We start from the raw sequence: 17842 nt of genomic DNA, 5'->3' as shown, positions 1-17842 counted from the left end.
CGTGCGTGTGTGTCTGTGGGCACCCGTATGAGTTGCTGGGGGTAACTGGCGTCATGGTGTCTGTCTGTCTGCAGTCCAGGCCCTCTGCTTGCATTCCCTCGCAGAGTCATCAGTGGCAGACAGATTCCATGACCCCATCTGGCAGGTAGAAAAGTTGAGGTTCTTAACTCCCTTGCTTGGATGAGTGACTATGAACATGTGTCTGCTTGAGGGTAAGAGCCTTTGATCTGAGGGCACAGACCTGGCTCAAATCTTAGCTCTTCCACCACTAGCTGTAAGTTGGCTAATCTTGCTAAGTCTCCTGAATTCATTCAGCGAAAAATGTATTGATCAAAAACAGATTTTTTAAAATAGGAGCTATCTTGGGAGAGACTGAAGGAAGCAGCCCTGAGGGAGACTTCTGGGTGGTGAAAGTGTCCTACACCTTGATTTGGGTGGTAGTTAAATGGGTGTGTTCGTTTGAAAGACACTAATCAGGCTGTTCATTACAAATGTGTGTACACTGTATATGCAACACACTTTGCAAAAGTTTACAAAAATTTTATTGGGCTCCTACTGTTTGCCAGACATTATAACAACAACAATAGTTTTTTTGGTTGGTGTGTGTGTGTGTGCGCGCGTGCGCGCGCGCACGCAATGCACTTGGGGTTTTTAAAAAACATTTCAGAAAGTGAGTCAGTCTGGGCTTGAGACACACTCAGCCCATTCCTGCCCCACTCCCTCCCTCCACCCTGTCCCAACAATGATGGCAGAGGGAGGAGGAGAGAGAGACTCCAGTCCTGGACTGGATGGTGCTTCTGCCACTCTTGCCTGGCTGTTTCCTCCTGACAGTGGCCATGATTTTCCATCTGGATGATCAAGTTGGTGGAGTCATTGCAGGGACATTTGGGTGGGTAACGGCTGACATCCAATGAAGCTGGTAGCAGAGTACTCCGAAGCAGGGCTCACAGTGAGAAATGAGGGGTGTCAGATGTCTGGGGGACAGACACCACACCTGCTTGGTGCATTCAGCAATGCCAGAGGATGCCTGGATACACACATTCCTGCTCTCCACCTGCGGAGTCCTCACATCACCCATCTGTCATTTACTACAATGCATTGAGCCCTACTCTATGTCAGGCCTTCTGCTGGGCCCTTCAACACATCTTACCTTTGCCCCCACTACAACTGCCGCGCAAGGGTCATTCCTTCATCTCATAGCTGAGGAAACTGACGCCCAAAGAAATGAAACGACTTCCTTCAGCTCACCTGGCTCAATAGTACGAATTCTAACCTCATACTGCCTGGCTCCAACCCTCCCTCCTCTCTGGGTGTGTCTTTTCTCTGGGTTTCTGAGATTCCCTGAAATTTTAGGAAAGGAACAGAATTCATTTGCTTTTGCCCTCTCTGGTGATTTTCAGATTTTGTGTCATTAGGAAAACCGGAGCTTAAGCTGCCCTTTGGTAACTGCGTTCACTACTCATAGGGAAAAGCTGCAGGTTTTTCAGGAGGCCTGCCTCATGGCCTGACATGCCTTCCAGCCCAGCCAGGAGCAGAGAAGAGCCTCCGACTTCTGCATCACGAACATCTGGCAGGGTGTGCTCATTAAATATTTGAATGAATGAATGAATGAATGAATGAATGGAGACTTTGCATATCCTCCACTTGAGAACATATCACACCCTGTTAAGATCTCTTTTGTCTGTCCTGTGTCACCACTCTGATTCCTTGAGAGCAGGAACTGGATCTTTGTCTCTGCATCTCCGTAATCTGTCCAAAGCCTGGCATAAGACAGGAGCACCAGGAATATGTGATGAAGACGTGAAGACCTAGAATTTATCTCTGGGCTTCGGTAAAACTCTTAGGTCCTGTGAATTTCACACCCAACCAAATGGCAGCAGGACCAAGTAGTTTCGATAAGTGGTTTTATTACTGGTTAGATTTTACAAATTCTGATATTCGAACAGACTTCCACCTTAAAATTCTAAAACAACAAAGCGACCGTTGGAGGGGGTTTGATTTTTCCTTTTTTTTTTTTTTTTTTTCTTTTTAGGACTATTCAAAGTAACAAACTTTTTTTTGTTGTTTTTTGTTTTTTACATTTTTGCTCTGGTCATAAATATACAGAGAAAAAGAGGGAGAGAAAAATGAACAAGTCATCCAAAGTATGGAGATAAAACAGTATTCCTAAGGCACGTGGCAGTCTTTGAAAATACAGAAGCTCTAGCCAACTTAAATTATTTGTTGTTTTTCCTCGCTCAGTCCACAAAACTGTACAGTGACACAAATGTTGTGTTGCAGGTAGATCTTCCAAGTTGCTCCTCGGTCCACACCGCTGCATTAGCTGGGTGCACACTTGTTTTTTTTTTCCTCTGTTCCCAGGCGAGATCCTAAAATGTGGTTAGTTAGTTGCTCAAAGCCTCTATTTTAAAATACACTTGGAATTCAACTAAAGATAATTTCTTTTTTAAAGAAATTGTGGGGTGGGAGGGTGCGAGTCATTAGAAAAGGTTGGTAAGAGTCGTTTGTGAGGGGCTGTGAGGCTCATGGCCCTCCAGGTTGCCAGGCACAGAAGTTAAGACGGACGTCACAGTTGGCAGGGTGGGGCTAGTCAAGTCTGTCAGGGTGGTGGGCGTGCTGGAGGGGCTGAGGGAGGCGTTGGAGAGCTCCGAGGCCGGGCCCGATGGCGTCCCTGTCTGCAGCGCCGTGTCTGTCGACTTGTCCACGCCCGTGTTTTCCTGCCGTAAGAGGTTGCGCCTGAACTTGGCTCGGGCGTTCTGGAACCAGACCTGCAGGGGACGACAGGGAAGGACTATTGAGCAGAAGGCAGGCAGAGCATACCCCCGACTGGCTCACTCAGAGCTCTGCTGCCTCTGGGGACACTAATCTGCGTTTTGCGAAGAGGATCCAAAAAGTCAGGTTGGCGATGTTTTGCTTTTTGGGTTTTTTTGTTTTTGTTTCTGTTTGGAGACAGGGTCTGGCTCTGTCCCCCATATTGAAGTGCAGTGGCGCAGTCTCAGCTCACTGCAGCTTCAAACTTCCAGGCTCAAACGATCCTCCCGCCTCAGCCTCCCGGGTAGCTGGGCTATACAGGTGAGCATCACCGGCCCCGCTAACTTTTTAATTTATTTTTTGTAGAGACGGGGTCTTGCAACGTTGCCCAGGTTGGTCTCAAACTCCAGGTTTCAAGCGATCCTCCTGCCTCAGCCTCCTAAAGGGTTGGGATTACAAGTGTGAGCCACTGCACCCAACCCATATTTTGCTCTTAATAAAATAAAACAAAAATTTCACTTTATCTAATGGGCTATGGCTGGGCTTCTCTTTCTGATAGGAGGTTCCAGAGCTGAACTTTACTCCTGAATGTCACAGCCACGAGTCACGTATGGTGGCTGAGCACTTAAAATGGCATTAGACCAAATTCAACCAGTCTGCAGGTGAAAACACACAACCTATCTGGAGGCCGAATATGAAAAAAAAAAAAGCAGGTAGAATATTGCAATAATTTTTATATTGATTACATGTCGAAATGATAATAGTTTGGCTATACTGAGTTAAACAAAATCCATTATTAAAATTAATTTTACTTGTCTCTCTTCATTTCTTCAAGGAGGCTACTAGAACATTTAAAACTTAAAATTAAATGTGTGCCTCGAGTTGCATTTCTATCAGACACAGCAAACACACACACCAGACAAATCTTGATCCTTTTCCTAATGGTTGTTTGAGACATTCCTTTTTTTTTTTTTTTTCTTTTTCCTTTTTTGGCAGTTGCCTTTCAGCAGACAATAAACCCCACAAGTTCTTGTTGGTAAAATGTTTTAAATGTTTCGTGGTCAGTAAGTCTGGGAATGGGATAAAGAACACATGAGAATCAGGCAATAATAATGAGTTACTAAGAGGAAGTGAAAGACACAGAACCTATTCCCCATCATCGGTTGGAGAAGCCACCAGGTACCCTGGGCCACTGGGTCCCAGGTCTCAGGGTGGAGGTAGGCAGCGTGGGAACAGCAGCCAAATCAAAGCGAGGCCAGGGAAGTTGAAACCCGCAGAGTCTCTCTCCTGACCTGCTGCATCCCGTACCGGCTTATGAGGGACGTGTGGCAGGGCTCGGAGCTGGGGCTGAGCTCGGTGCGAAAAGAATGTCAGTGAGAGAACATGGGATTACTTTCATTTTTCCTTGGGCACAGACACACACGCGTCCACTCCCATATCTCTGCACACATGCCTGTATGCATTCAGGAAGACACACTGAAATTCATCTAAGGCCCGGCATGGTGGCTCAAGCCTGTAATCCCAGCACTTTGGGAGGCCGAGGCAGGTGGATCACTTGAGATCAGGAGTTCGAGACCAGCCTGGCCAACATGGTGAAAGCCCATCTCTACTAAAAATATTAAAAATTAGCTGGGCGTGATGGTGCGCTCCTGTAATCTCAGCTACTTGGGAGGCTAAGACAGAAGAACTGCTTGAACCCGGGAGGCGGAGGATGCAGTGAGCCGAGATCACGCCACTGCACTCCAGCCTGGGCCACAGAGCAAGACTCCATCTCAAAAAGAGAAAAAGAAAAAAGAAATTCATCTACACAGCCAGTACCCAAGTACAACCACCCATCTAATAGCACAAACACAGAGAGCCGCTGTACCCAGAGGTCCACGCAGTACTTTGGGAGGGGCTTAGGAAATCCAGGCCACTGTTGGCGGGGGGGTGTTGAACCTTCCAAGGAAAAAGGCCCGAAAGACAGGGCCCCTTCACTTCCCTTTGCGTGAGGAAAACACCCGCCAGAAGCCTCCCCATAAAACAAAGGGCCTCAGGGCACTCTGCAGATTCTGGGGTGTCCAGTTGCGCATTTCCAGATGTCCTGCATCTGCCTTGTCTTCCCAGTGTCTCTGGCAGGAGAGGGAGGGCTGACTCCTGGCCCCACCCACCCCTTGGGACCACCCTGGCTGCAGGGGCCTGTGGCCTCCAATCCCCGTTTCTGGTGGCCTAACACAATTTGGGCTCAATTAAAAGCACATCCACGAGAATCTTGGAGTAAAGTGGGAGATCCAGACCCTGTGAAGTGGCGAAGCCAAGCTCCCTCCTCAGCGCTGGATCTTCCCAGGAAGAAGGCACATTTTCCCTGGCTCTCTGCCCAAAGAAAGCCCGTCACCCCTTCTGGGGGCTGGCAAGTAAGTACAGTGCTTCTCAGACCACCCTCGACATGCTCTCCCTGGGGTCGGGGGATCCTTCCCTTTCCCGGCCAGCAGAAATCTGTAGGGGAGAGACTGTGTCCTGGTGGCCTAAGGAATAGCTGATGAAGAAAATGGATGGGGAAAGCTCCCAGAGGCTCTCAGAGGGAGGAAGTGACTTCCCCAGAGTCATGCAGATTGGGGTGGAGAAAGCCGGAGCCTTTGTGCCGCCACTTTGCCACTGTCCTGGCCTGTGTGCGTGTGACCCGTGAGCAGCCTGTGCTCTGTGCGTCTGACTCTCTGAGCAGTAGCTGGAGCAGGGAGCCTGGGTCGAGGGTGGAGGGTGCTTTGCTGGATGCTCATTTGCTCATCCATCCGGGGCTGCAAGACCTCAGGCAGGGCTGGACCCGGTTGGTTGCTGGCTGTTTGCTATTTCTCAGGCTGTTGCCCCTAACAGTGGGCTTGTAAACAATGACACCATCGTCCACAACTGCCTTCTCTGCTTTCCAGAGCTGAGGCGCTGGGAATCTGGTGGATGAAAATTCAACAACTTGATTAAAAGCCAGTCTGCTCTGGGGTTGTGTGGGGTTTGTTCTTCGTGTTAAGGCAGGGCTTCACTAGAATTCTCTCCCAGGTATTTCAAAAAGCCCACTCCTGAGAGGTGGATGGGGGCAGGGACCCTGTCTATGCTATCTTCACATCCCCCAGCACATGGCAGACACTGGCAGGGATTAAGAATCAGTAATATGTAGTCATAGGAATGGCTGACATGTATGTACCTTTTACTACGTGCCAGGCCCCATGCCACCCTCCAGCATGCACTGTGACAGGTTATTCCCATGAAAAGCCAAGTAGGTGGGTTCGATTATTATTATTCTCATTTTATAGATTTATTTATTTACTGTTATTATTATTATTATTGTTTGAGACAGAGTCTTGCTCTGTCACCCAGGCTGGAGTGCAGTGGCGCGATCTCGGCTCATTTCAACCTCTGCCTCCCAGGTTCAAGTGATTCTCTCCTGCCTCAGTCTTCCGAGTGGCTGGGATTACAGGTGCCCGCCACCACACCTGACTAATTTTGTTTTTCCTTTTTCTTTTTTTTTTTTTTTTTTTTTTTTTTTTTTTTTTTTTTTTTTTTTTGAGATGGAGTCTTGCTCTGTCGCCCCCAAGCTGGAATGCAGTGGTGTGATCTCGGCTCACTGCAATCTCCACCTCCCGAGTTCAAGCGATTCTCCTGCCTCAGCCTCCCAAGTAGCTGGGATTAGAGGCACCTGCCACCATGCCCGGCTAACTTTTTGTATTTTAAGTAGAGACAGAGTTTCACCATGTTAGCCAGGCTGGTCTCAAACTCCTGACCTCAGGTGATCCGCCCACCTCAGCCTCCCAAAGCTCTGGGATTATAGGCGTGATCCACCGCGCCTGCCCTCACTGTATAGATTTAAAAACCAGAGAGGGTCAGAGTGGTGAAGTCACTTGCCAAAGATCACACAAAGGGCAACCTGAGACTTAGGACCATTTGCCCTAAAAGAGTCCATGCTCTCCCTGCCACATGGTCCTGACGGAGGTAGCAAGCCCGTGAATGAGTGAATAAATGAATGAATAAACAGAGAAGCAACTATGGTACAGTGGAAAGAGCAGCTTCCAGTCCTGGGACTGCCACGTGACCTCGGGTTTGTCCCTCACCTCTGGACCTGCCTCAGTTTCCTCACTTGTACAACAAGAGGGTTAGACCACATCATATGGCTCTCAGGGTTCTGACCAGCTGGGATTCTTAGGCAGCCACAAGCAACAGGGTGCGATCTGCCCCACCCACCCATCTTCTGAAACTGACAGGCCTCTCTTTTCACATGCCTCAAGTTCTCTGGACTGTGTGTCCGGGACAACAAGGCCAAGTTCACACAGAGAATCATCAGGACACAACTAATACCAGGCCAGGGGTGCCCCAGCCTGGTGCACAGTAGACCTCCAATAAGTCCTGGATAGATGAAGAAGCACATGTTGCTTCTTGCTCCCTTTCCAGGCACTACCTGGCCATGCAAGCTGTGTTTTGCCTCACAAACCTCCTTCCCCAGAATTCTTTCATCAAGAAAGCCAGAAGGGCCAGTGGGAAACCCATTTTGCCCCAGCAAATCCCCACCTGGGATGCTAAGGAAATCAGCCAAAAGATGAAAGCTTCATGCCCATCATGGCATTTTTAATAACATCAAACTAATGGCTGCATCCAAAGTGTCCACTCAGATGCGGCAAGTGGGAGTCATGACACAGCCACTCCACGATGCCACAGGGGAAATGTCTTGTGATGGCTGTTAGGTGAAAAAAAAGGATAAAAAAATTATGTCCTCTGGTATTGTCCCTTCATAAAGAAAATAATAATGATGAATACTATTCCCCATGAAGTACCAGACATCTTTTTTTGTTGTTTTTTTTTTTTGAGATGAAGTCTCTCTCTGTCGCCCAGGCTGGAGTACAGTGGTACGATCTCAGCTCACTGCAACCTTTGCCTCGCAGGTTCAAGCTATTCTCCTGCCTCAGCCTCCCAAGTAGGTGGGAATACAGGCATGAGCCACCATGCCTGGCTAATTTTTTACATTTTTTAGTAGAGACAGGTTTCACCGTATTAGCCAGGATGGTCTCCATCCCCTGACCTTGTGATCTGCCCACCTTGGCCTCCCAAAGTGCTGGGATTACAGGTGTCAGCCACCGCACCCGGCCTTTTTTTTTTTTTTTTCCCCAGACAGAGTCTAGCTCTGTTGCCCAGGCCAGAGTTTGATGGCACAATCTGCCTCACTCCGCAACCCCCACCTCCTGAGCTCAAGTGATTCTCCTGCCTCAGCCCCCTGAGTAGCTGGGATTACAGGCATGTGCCACCACATCCGGATAATTTTTGTATTTTTAGCAGAGATGGGGTTTCTCCATGTTGGCCAGGCTGGTCTCAAACTCCTGACCTCAAGTGATCCACCTGCCTTAGCCTCCCAAAGTGCTGGGATTACAGGCGTGAGCCACTGCGCCTGGCCTCTTTTCTTTTCTTTTTCTGAGACAGGGTCTCACTCTGTTGCCCAGGCTGGAGTGCAGTGTGGTGCGATTAAAGCTCACTGCAGTCTCCACCTCCTGCCTCAGCCTCCTGAGTAGCTGGGACTATGGGAACATGCCATCACTCCTGGCTAATTCTTATATTTTTTGGTAGAGATGGAATATCACTATGTTGCCCATGCCGGTCTCAAACTCCTGGGCTCAAGCAATCTGCCCACCTCTGTCTCCCAAAGTGCTGGGATTACAGGCGGGAGACACCACACCCAGCCAGCACCAGGCATTTTATAAGCAAAGTCCTAAGTATTTTACACATTAACTCATTTGGTCCTTATAATGACCCTATGAGGTAGATGTGAATATTATTGCCAATTTGCAGGAGTAGAGACTGTGTGCCTCTTACTGCACAGCCAGAATTGAGATGTGAATTCCAGCAGACTGGTTCTATGCCCTTAGCCACTACTTAACCTCTAAATTACACACTTTAATTATTGGATTCCTGTGCTCTTAGAAGGGTAAGGCTTTTTTTTCTCTTTTTTTTTTTTTTTTTTTTGAGATGGAGTCTTGCTCTGTCGCCCAGGCTGGAGTGCAGTGGCCGGATCTCAGCTCACTGCAAGCTCCGCCTCCCGGGTTTACGCCATTCTCCTGCCTCAGCCTCCCAAGTAGCTAGGACTACAGGCGCCCGTCACCTCGCCCGGCTATTTTTTTGTATTTTTTAGTAGAGACGGGGTTTCACTGTGTTAGCCAGGATGGTCTCGATCTCCTGACCTCGTGATCCGCCTGTCTCCGCCTCCCAAAGTGCTGGGATTACAGGCGTGAGCCACCGCGCCCGGCATTTTGTAAACTTTTAAAGAAGTTTTCTTTAAAGAACCAAAAGTAATAACCACTGAACTGGACATCAGAAACCCTTGGTTCCAGTCCCAGGCCTATAATCACTTTGCTGTGGTTCTTGGGAGAGTCACTCTACCTTTCTGATTCTTGATTTCCTCTCCTTTGAAATGAGAGGTTCAGGCCAAATCATCTGTGAAACTCCATACAGCTTAGGCCATCCAGGACTAGATTGGACACTCATCACTGACCTGGGTGATGGACAGGCAAGAAAAAGACCACTTTACAGGTGGGGAAACGGAGGTTCAAAGTAATGAAGTGACTTGCCCTGATATAAACCACACCTCCTCCTCAGAGAAGCCTTCCCTGACTACCTCCTTCAGCGGGTCAGGTCTCTCGTTGTACCCTTGCATTTTTCCTACCTAGCACGTCCACCATTTTATTTCTTTTCAAGAGTTAAATAAGAATTCTATGGCCAAATAAAATTTGGGAAATGTTAGATTAGACAAAGTTGAGTCTGTTCCAGATTTCTCAATGCCTGTATTAATGCTAACATGCTCTGATCTCCAAGAGAAAGACATAGTCAACCTTGAGCCCTTCCCAAACCTATATGATCTTAGAATCATTTAAAAGAAAAACACAGAGATTAATCTTAGTACCTTGTCAATTGTTTATCCCACACCTTGCTCCACAATGCCCTCTGGGTGGATGTTCCAATGGGGTCTTGTTCACCGTCTTTTTTTTTTTTTTTTTTTTGACAGAGTCTTGCTCTGTCACCCCGGTTGGAGTGCAATGGTGCAATCTCGGCTCACTGCAACCTCTACCTCCTGGGCTCAAGCGATCCTACTGCCTCAGCCTCCCAAGTAGCTGGGATTACAGGCACGTGCCACTGTGCCCAGCTAATTTTTGTATTTTTAGTAGAGATGGGTTTTACCATGTTGGCCAGGCTGGTCTTGAACTCCTGGCCTCAGGTGATCCACCTGCCTTGGCCTCCCAAAGTGATGGGATGACAGGCGTGAGCCACCATGCCCGGCCAGTCTTGTTCATTGTCTTGTTCCCCGCTGAATCCTCAGTGCCTCCAGCCTGCCTGGCACCTGGCAGTCAATATATCTGTCAAACAGGTGAGTGGCCAGAGGAAAGCTAGAGTTCTCAACTTCTAAATTCTCACACAGGTTAATTATAACTAACTAGTTACCTGAAAGATGCTATTTATTTATTTATCTTAGAGACAGAGTCTTGCTCTGTTGCCCAGGCTGGAGTGCAGTGGCACAATCTCAGCTTACTGCAACCTCCACCTCCCGGGTTGTTCAAGTGATTCCCCTGCTTCAGCCTCCTGAGTAGCTAGGACTACAGGTGTGTGCCACCACGCCTGGCTAATTTTTGTGTTTTTAGTAGGGAACGGGGTTTCACCATGTTGGCCAGGCTGGTCTCGAACGCCTGAACTCAAGTGATACGCCAACTTCAGCCTCCCAAAGTACTGGGATTACAGGCGTGAGCCACCGCACCCAGCATGAAAGATGGTTTTGAAACTGTTGGTGGTTAAAATGTATTTTCTTCCAAAGGCACATCAGGGAACCCCTACGGAGACCTCCACCCACCCAAATCAATCAGCTCATCACCCGCTTCCCCAAGCTTAGGGCATCTTAATATTCTGCCTCCCTGGCCCTTCCACAGGAAGGAAGAAAAGCAACTCAGAGCGACTTCTATGTGGTGAGAAATGATCTCCATGCATTTGTTAGGCTTAAAGTCTTATAGGACCTCCGTCTAAGTGGACATTCTGTCTCCTAGTCACCTCGCCCACTGATAGTGAGTATTGTGGCTGCCATGCTGCTGCTGATGGCAAATGTGAGCACCTTTTATGTGATGAGCACTTTACTAGAGGTTTCTGCTTCCCTACCAAGACATGGCATCTGTGACCTACGCCTTCCCTCCTCTCCCACTGTTCTGCTGCACTCTGCAGCCAGATCCAATAGGAGAAAAGTCACAATCCCTCCATGTGCAATATTGGAAAGAGCTTGGGAATCAGACCAATCTGAACTTGACTCCTGGCTTCATGACTGACTAGCTGTGAGACTTAGGGCCAGGGTTCTAGACTCTCAGAACCTCAGTTTCATCATCTCCAAAATGAAGATAATCACATTTTAAAAATGTGTGCAAAGAGGGTTGCAGACTGAACTGTACCGTGTAAATGAGCGCACGAGACTGAACTGTACTGCGTAATGAGTGAATGAGATCAGCATGCCTGGGTCCTGACTCTATACTCTGTAAATTACACAGTACGTCATCTTATTTACTCTGTGCAACCACCAGTAAGGTATCCTTCTCATCCCCATTTCAAAGATAAGGAATCAGGTTCAGAGAGGATTAAAACCAGTCTGTTACCTTTCAAAGCCATACTACCAACTGCCTCACCTAAAACTGCTCCCATCCCATGTTCCCCAGATTCCCCATCAGCAGTCGGGGCACCTGCGGGTAAGCCCTACCCTGCCAATGCCTGGCTCCTGTAATCAGCAGCAAATCACCTCATCTTACTAGGTCTTAAGCTTCTCATCTGTAAAATGGGCAGAAAAATCTTAAGGTAAGGTAGACACGTGACTGGAAAGATAATGCTTTGTAAACTGCTGCATCACCATGTGCAATAAGGAATATTTGGGATTTGTGCAAATGTGGTCTGGGAAAAACGGAGAACAGTGCTACACGTATGCCTCACCCCCAATATACAGACCCTAAATGAAACTCACACTCAGACAGTCATTGCCAGATTGGCTCAAAGAAGAAAGAACTATGTCCATTGATCAGGCAGGCCTGGATTTTGATCCAGCTCTGCAGGTAACTAGCAAAGTGTGATTTGGGGCAAGTGGAGATCATTTGGGCCTCCACGTTCTCATCTGGATGGTGGGGGAAGAGAGATCATGATGCCTGGCACACAGCGTAGTTGGTCCTTCCTCTGGGCTCCCTCAGTAGGTGCCCCAACGGATCACACCATGAGGAAACTGTACATGGGTCTGTCTCTATACCTAACAGGTGAAGTTCCTCAGGGCCAGGACCATGGTTTGTTGGTCTCTGTGTTCCCAGTGCCTGGTGCCAATACATATTTCATCAGATGAAAGAATACGAGGTACCTCTCCTGGAAATCTGATTTGTTCCTAAGTCAGGTGACCAAGCCTCCTGCCTCCCCAGGGCCAACAAAGACTGGCTGTCACTGGAGATTCTGATTCAACTATGGGTACTTACTCTTCATTTCATTTAATCTGAATAACCAAGAGAGGTGTGCGCCCTAATGGTGCCCTTTCTACAGATAAGAAATCTATGGCTCAGAGAGGGTAACTAATTTGTCCAAGACACATAGCCAGAGAACCCAGCCCAGGTCTTCCTGAACCCGGTTCCATCCCCAGCTCAGGCATTAATTCGTAGAACTGCCCTCCCTCTCCTGGCGCCACTCCATAGAGCAAGTTTGTCTATGCCCAGGAGGGCTTTGAATGTGGCCCGACACAAATTCGTAAACTTTCTTAAAATATTATTATTATTATTATTATTATTATTATTATTTTAGCTCAACAACTATCGTTCATGTTAGTGTATTTTGTGTGTGGCCCAGAACAATTCTTCTTCTTCCAACGTGGCCCAGGGAAGCCAAAAGATTGGACACCCCTGCCACGGAGCAACTGGATTGGGGAAGGACGAAGGGTCCTACTAACCGGAGAAAAGGCAGCGCAACCCCAAGTCCTCAATCCGAACTCACCCACGGCTGAAGGGAGGGGGCGCCAAAGAGGGTCCTTGACCTAACCCCAAGAAGGCAAAGAACGAAGGAAACAGTCGAGAGAGACCTGCTACCCCAGCGAGTGTAGCCATGTCCTCCATTTCACCAGGAGCCCAGGCCAGTGGGGCTCGAAAGCAAAACGGACCCTGAGGGAGGGGCGGGCCCAGAGAGGCGCATCAGCATCCCATTGGCCGGCGCTCCCTCCCTCTGCTACGTCACTCAGTCCTCCCTCGCCGGAAGCCCGTCGCCCGCTCCGCGTGGGCAGCGCTGCGCAAGGGGGCGCCTCGGCAGCCTAGGGGCCCCAACTCCTGGCTCCCCCCGCAGCTGCAGCTGCGGTTGCGCCGCGTCACAGCCTCAACCGGCCCCATAAAAGGCCTTTTTTTCTTTTTTAATTTTTTTTTTAAGTTTCTGACAAACTCACAAGAACTGTCTTAGGACGGCTGCGCAGCCCTCCGTCTTCATCACCTCCCAGCCCTCAATCCCGGAGACCTGGGGCTGGAGGGTGGGTCAGACTGGCCTGGACTCGAATCCCACCACCTTCCCACCTGTTGTGAGACTGTCCGGTTACTTCCTCGGTTTTCTACCCTCAAAATGTGTGTCGCTGGCACTATAACCACACGTTCTGAAGAATAAATTGGTTAAACTTGCTATAAAGGGAGGTGGCATTGTCTTGCCTTCTCTTTGTACGAATGGGGAAACTGAGGTCCAGCTACCAGAATAATTGCTCATACTAGTGAATTCATGCCAGCGAATGAATCTAGTTAATGCTATTATTGGCTACCATCCACTGAGCAAGCGTCAGGGCGCACCACAGGCACGTCATTTCAGTGGCTCCTTGGACAACTCCGCTGCATAATTTATTGTATCCATTTCATGTATGAGGAAACAGACTACAAAAAGTCAAGTGACTTGCCTAAGGCCCTAAAATGAGTAAAAGGAGGAGCTGACGGTTTGAGGTGTGGCTCACGACTCTGCCACAACTTTGGGTCATGCAGAAGCCTGAGACCTCCTCCTGTGCCTCCAGACTAGGGTTCTTAACATCTCTGAGGGTGTGGAAATCTGGTGAAAGTTCTGGATCTTCTCTATTAAGAAGTTACCCACACATGTAAGTGCAGTTCTGCTCAGTTTCACAGGCACCCAGCCACTCCCCACCCCACCATGTCCTCTGGGCAGCCCCACCCCCACTTGCCCACCCGCGGAATCTGCCCACATTCATCCCCACCACCAAACCTTGCTTCCAGGAGAGTCTGGGAGGCAGAAGATAAATCTAGAGAGATGCCTGAAGGAAGAGAGAGGGGGGAGTGAGACAGAGGCAGACAGCAAGAGAAGAGAAACCAGAGTGGGTGAGAAGCAAGAAGCAGGAGCTAACGATAGTCACCTTGGGTGGACGTCCTGGGATGGGGTGGGGCGGCCTCTAGATTTATCTGAAATGTTTGAATCTTTTATGACATGAACATGTGTAGAATGAGTGTCACTTGAATAACAAACAGAAACTAAGAATGGTCTACAAGAAAGAAAAGAGACCGAGTATGGAGACAAAGAGGATGGAGCCATACACAAACAGAAAAACAGAGAGGTAAAAACTGAAAAAGAGAAAAGCCAAAGTAAGGAAGAAAGACTGAAATACAGATAGAAAGAGGCTGGAGAGGTGAAGAAAGAGAATGAGGAAGATAAACACACAGAGAAGCAGACACGTGGTGGAAGGTCCTTCCGAGGCCCACGGCGGGGGGTGCAGGGTTCCACCCCGGTCCCCGGTGGTCACAGATGCCCCCACCCCTGGCCCTGGCTGACCTGGAGGACCCGCTTGGTGAGGCCCGTCTTTTGCGCGAGCTGCTTCAAGTCCTTGGCGTCGGGGTTGTGGTTAATGGCAAAGTAAGACTTCATGGTCCGAAGCTGGTGGTGTTTGAAGGACGTGCGCATGCGCTTGGTCTTCTGGCTGCTCGGGTACGGCTGGTCACGGTCCAGGTGCTCTGCGTCGTTTTCGTTGCAGCTTAGCGCTAGGGAGCAGACACAGAGCTGGTGGGTGAACTTCCTGACCCGCCCCCCATGCCAAATCCACCCTCGTCCCACCCGCTGCCAAACATTTCTATCCTTAACCCTGCTGCATGTCTGCGGCACAACGAACTGGGGACATTACCCCCATTTGATAGATGGAGACACTCTGAGGCTCAGAGAGAGTGATCTACCCAGGATCACTCTGCTAGGAACTGCAGCACTGAATCTCGGCTCTGGGAGAATCCAAAAATCATTCTGAGCCATTATGTTATGATAATAAAAACAAAAGTAGCAGCAGCAGCAACAACAACTGCTATGACTTGTTGATGGCTGAATGAACTCCAGGTCATTGATGTGTTAAAGGGCTTTCCAGGCACATTTTCTTTAGGTACTTAAAACAATCCTAGGAGCACCAGGTAGTATTTTTCCCATTTTTACAGATGTTGAAACTGAGGCTTAGCAAGGGAAGTCACTTGACTTCTGACACAGCCGGACAAGGTCTCTGGGCCTGCACTCCTCCGGTTTCCCAAGGCACTCTAAGGATGAGTGCTTTCCGCCATCTCCCCCTACCGTGCCTGGGACTGGCATCTAGAAATTGCTGAGACAGAGACTCACGCTCGTTTTGCCACATCCAAAAGTACTGAAAGACCCCGGGCCTTGGGCACTGGGCCAAAGGTTGGAAACTGCATTTTGCAGTTGAATCCTCATCACTACCCTGTAAGATGGTTTCCCCGTTGAACAAATGGATCAAGTTAGGCTCCGGGAAGTTCAGAGATCTGCGCAGTCCACAGAGAGTGCCGCAGTGGAAGGCGAAGGAAGTCCGAGGCAGAAATAAACATGTAGTAGACACCTGTGGTGTGTGTTTGGCTTTACAAATGTCACTGTACATCATTACCGCTCAGAGAGGTGGCTATTCCCATTTTAGAGATGTGGAAACTAAAGCTAAGGGAAATGAAGCAACTTGTACACAGCCACACCACCGGTAACAGGCTAGATTGATCTTGATGTGTTGAGCCTAGATTGAGCACTGGAGTTCTCCTTGTTTTCTTCCACTACACCACGAAGGGAGGAGGGAGCCTGTCCCTATCCACAAGGGGCCTCATGGGGGCCAGGCTGCCAATGTCTGGCTGGCATTGGGGGTGGGAAATATGGGTAAAACCCTGGGTCTCAGAAAATTGCTCAGCCACTTGGCAGCTGATGGGGATCTGCAGGACCCCTCCCAAGGTCCCCTCCTCACCTCCAGAGCCATGCCACACTTAAGGTCTTGCCTTGGGGTAAGCCTCAAAAGGGGTGTACATTCAGTCCGCCTAAAGTGGGGAACTGAGAAGGTATCTTGTGTCCTTATTACATACCCATAACAGAGCTCTAGATTTAGTAAATGAAAATACAGGTTGCCCAGTTAAATATAAATTTCAGAAAAATAATAAATAATGTTTTAGTGTAAGCACGTCCTAAATATTGCAAGGGACATGCCTATACTAAAAATGTATTTGTTGTTTACCTAAAATTCAAATACTACAGGTGACACAGCTATGCTAAAAAATTGTCATTTACCTAAAATTCAAATATTACACGGGACACTTATACTACACATTTCAAATTTATTCGTTATTTTTCCAAAATGCAAATATTGCCAGGAACACTTACACTAAAAATGTATTTGTTATTTACCCAAAATTCAAATTTAACTGGGGAGCCTGCATTTTGTCTGGCCACACTACCTCCAAAGAACTTTTACTCTGCGGGTGACCTCCCCGTTCCCCTGCCCAGATAGGGAACAGTCCCTTGCAGAGAGAATTTGCAAGATACAGGTCTTGCCCCTGCCTTTGGAGCTGTTAGCTAGGGGCTACACCTCCTAGGGGCCTCTTTCCACCCGCACTCAGGAACCCTCACCCCCGGGGCTGCATTCCCACAGAGAGCACGCCCAGAGTGAAGAGCGGGGGGTCTGGCAATTTAAAGGGGATCAGAGGATGCCTCTGAACCTGATCCACCAGAACTGCTTGGAACCCGCTGAGGTGAGCAACCCTTTTCTTTCCCCCAGTCCCCAGCTCCACTGGGGGTGGGGCAGGCCTCCCTACGGGGTATCTTTGGGCCCATCCCTTCACCGAGCCCCCGCCTGGGCCTGGCTGCTGTTAATGAGCTCCGTGGGGACCCCGGCGCCCCCATGGGCCCAAGGGACCTGCCCTGAGTGCCGCCTAGGTGGGGTAGTGGTGTGGGGGAGGGGGACAGAAAGGGCAGAGAAAGGAGAGAAAAGACAAACACAGAAAGGGAGAATGGAGGAAGAGAAAGAGAGAGGGGGTAGGGACGGAAGATGGACAGAGCCAGGAAAAAGAGAGGAGAGACAGAGGAAAAGAAAGCGAAGGAGCCGGGCGAACGGGAGAGCGACAGCTACAAAGACAGCAAGAAATAGACAGTGAGAGCGGAGGGGAAAGCGAGTCCCGGAAACAGGCGCAGCTTGTGGCGAGGGTCCGGTGGCCGAGCTGAATCCCGAGGCTCCAGGAGACCTGGTCCCTGCCGGGGAGGCCTTTTCTGAAGCCGTTACTGGCGGGGGAGTGGTGAAAAGGGGAAAGAAGAGGAGTGGAGAAAAAAGGAAAGGAGTCGGTCCTAAGTAGCGAGGCCGAGGCCGGCCAGAGGCGAGGGCAGGGGGCGGCGGCGGGGGAGGCAGACGTGGGGCCCAGGTTTGGCCGGCGCCCCGAACCCCCTCACTCCCGCCTCCAGTGCCCGGGGGCGGGTCGAGATTCCCCAGGATCGGATCCGGGGAGGAGCGAGGGGCCGAGGGGAGGGGGAGGACCCGGGCTTTCTCTCTCCTTTTTTTTTTTTTTCCTCTCAATTAGGCCGATTCAATGGAGCTAAAGAGCTCGTAAAATCATGAATAATTTACTCGTGATCTGTTATTAACCCATCGGGTTTCGAGCTCTTGTCGCTGGGACTGAACCTGTAATCAAATCTGACTTCGCCTCATTTTACTAAAGACGAGATTGTAGGTTCAATTGTCTAAATAATGGATTGGAATCAAATCAGTAATTACGCCGCCAGGCACACACACACACAAAAAGCTGGGGCTGGGGGAGGCCGGGCGTCCGGCCGG

General features: G+C 49.3%; 1 protein-coding gene across 2 annotated transcripts in view; it reads right to left on the bottom strand.

Annotated features, from left to right (window-relative positions):
* Positions 1–1893: 1893 nt before the first annotated feature.
* LHX2 (LIM homeobox 2) overlaps positions 1894–17842 on the bottom strand; it is a 22367-nt gene continuing 6418 nt past the window's right edge. Inside the window, exons 4-6 of one of the 2 annotated variants that reach the window (XM_011965502.1) lie at positions 14830–14857; positions 14551–14749; positions 1894–2768 (exon numbers count right to left, since the gene is read on the bottom strand). In XM_011965502.1, coding sequence (XP_011820892.1) covers positions 2481–2768; positions 14551–14749; positions 14830–14857 — 515 coding nt within the window. In that variant the 3' untranslated portion in view covers positions 1894–2480. Of the gene's footprint in view, positions 2769–14550; positions 14778–14829; positions 14858–17842 lie in introns of both variants that reach the window. The other variant, XM_011965501.1, reaches the window with a different exon arrangement.

Source organism: Mandrillus leucophaeus, unplaced genomic scaffold, assembly GCF_000951045.1.
Source record: "Mandrillus leucophaeus isolate KB7577 unplaced genomic scaffold, Mleu.le_1.0 Scaffold729, whole genome shotgun sequence".
NCBI lineage: Eukaryota > Metazoa > Chordata > Mammalia > Primates > Cercopithecidae > Mandrillus > Mandrillus leucophaeus.
This window is presented reverse-complemented; position numbering and strand designations above follow the sequence as displayed.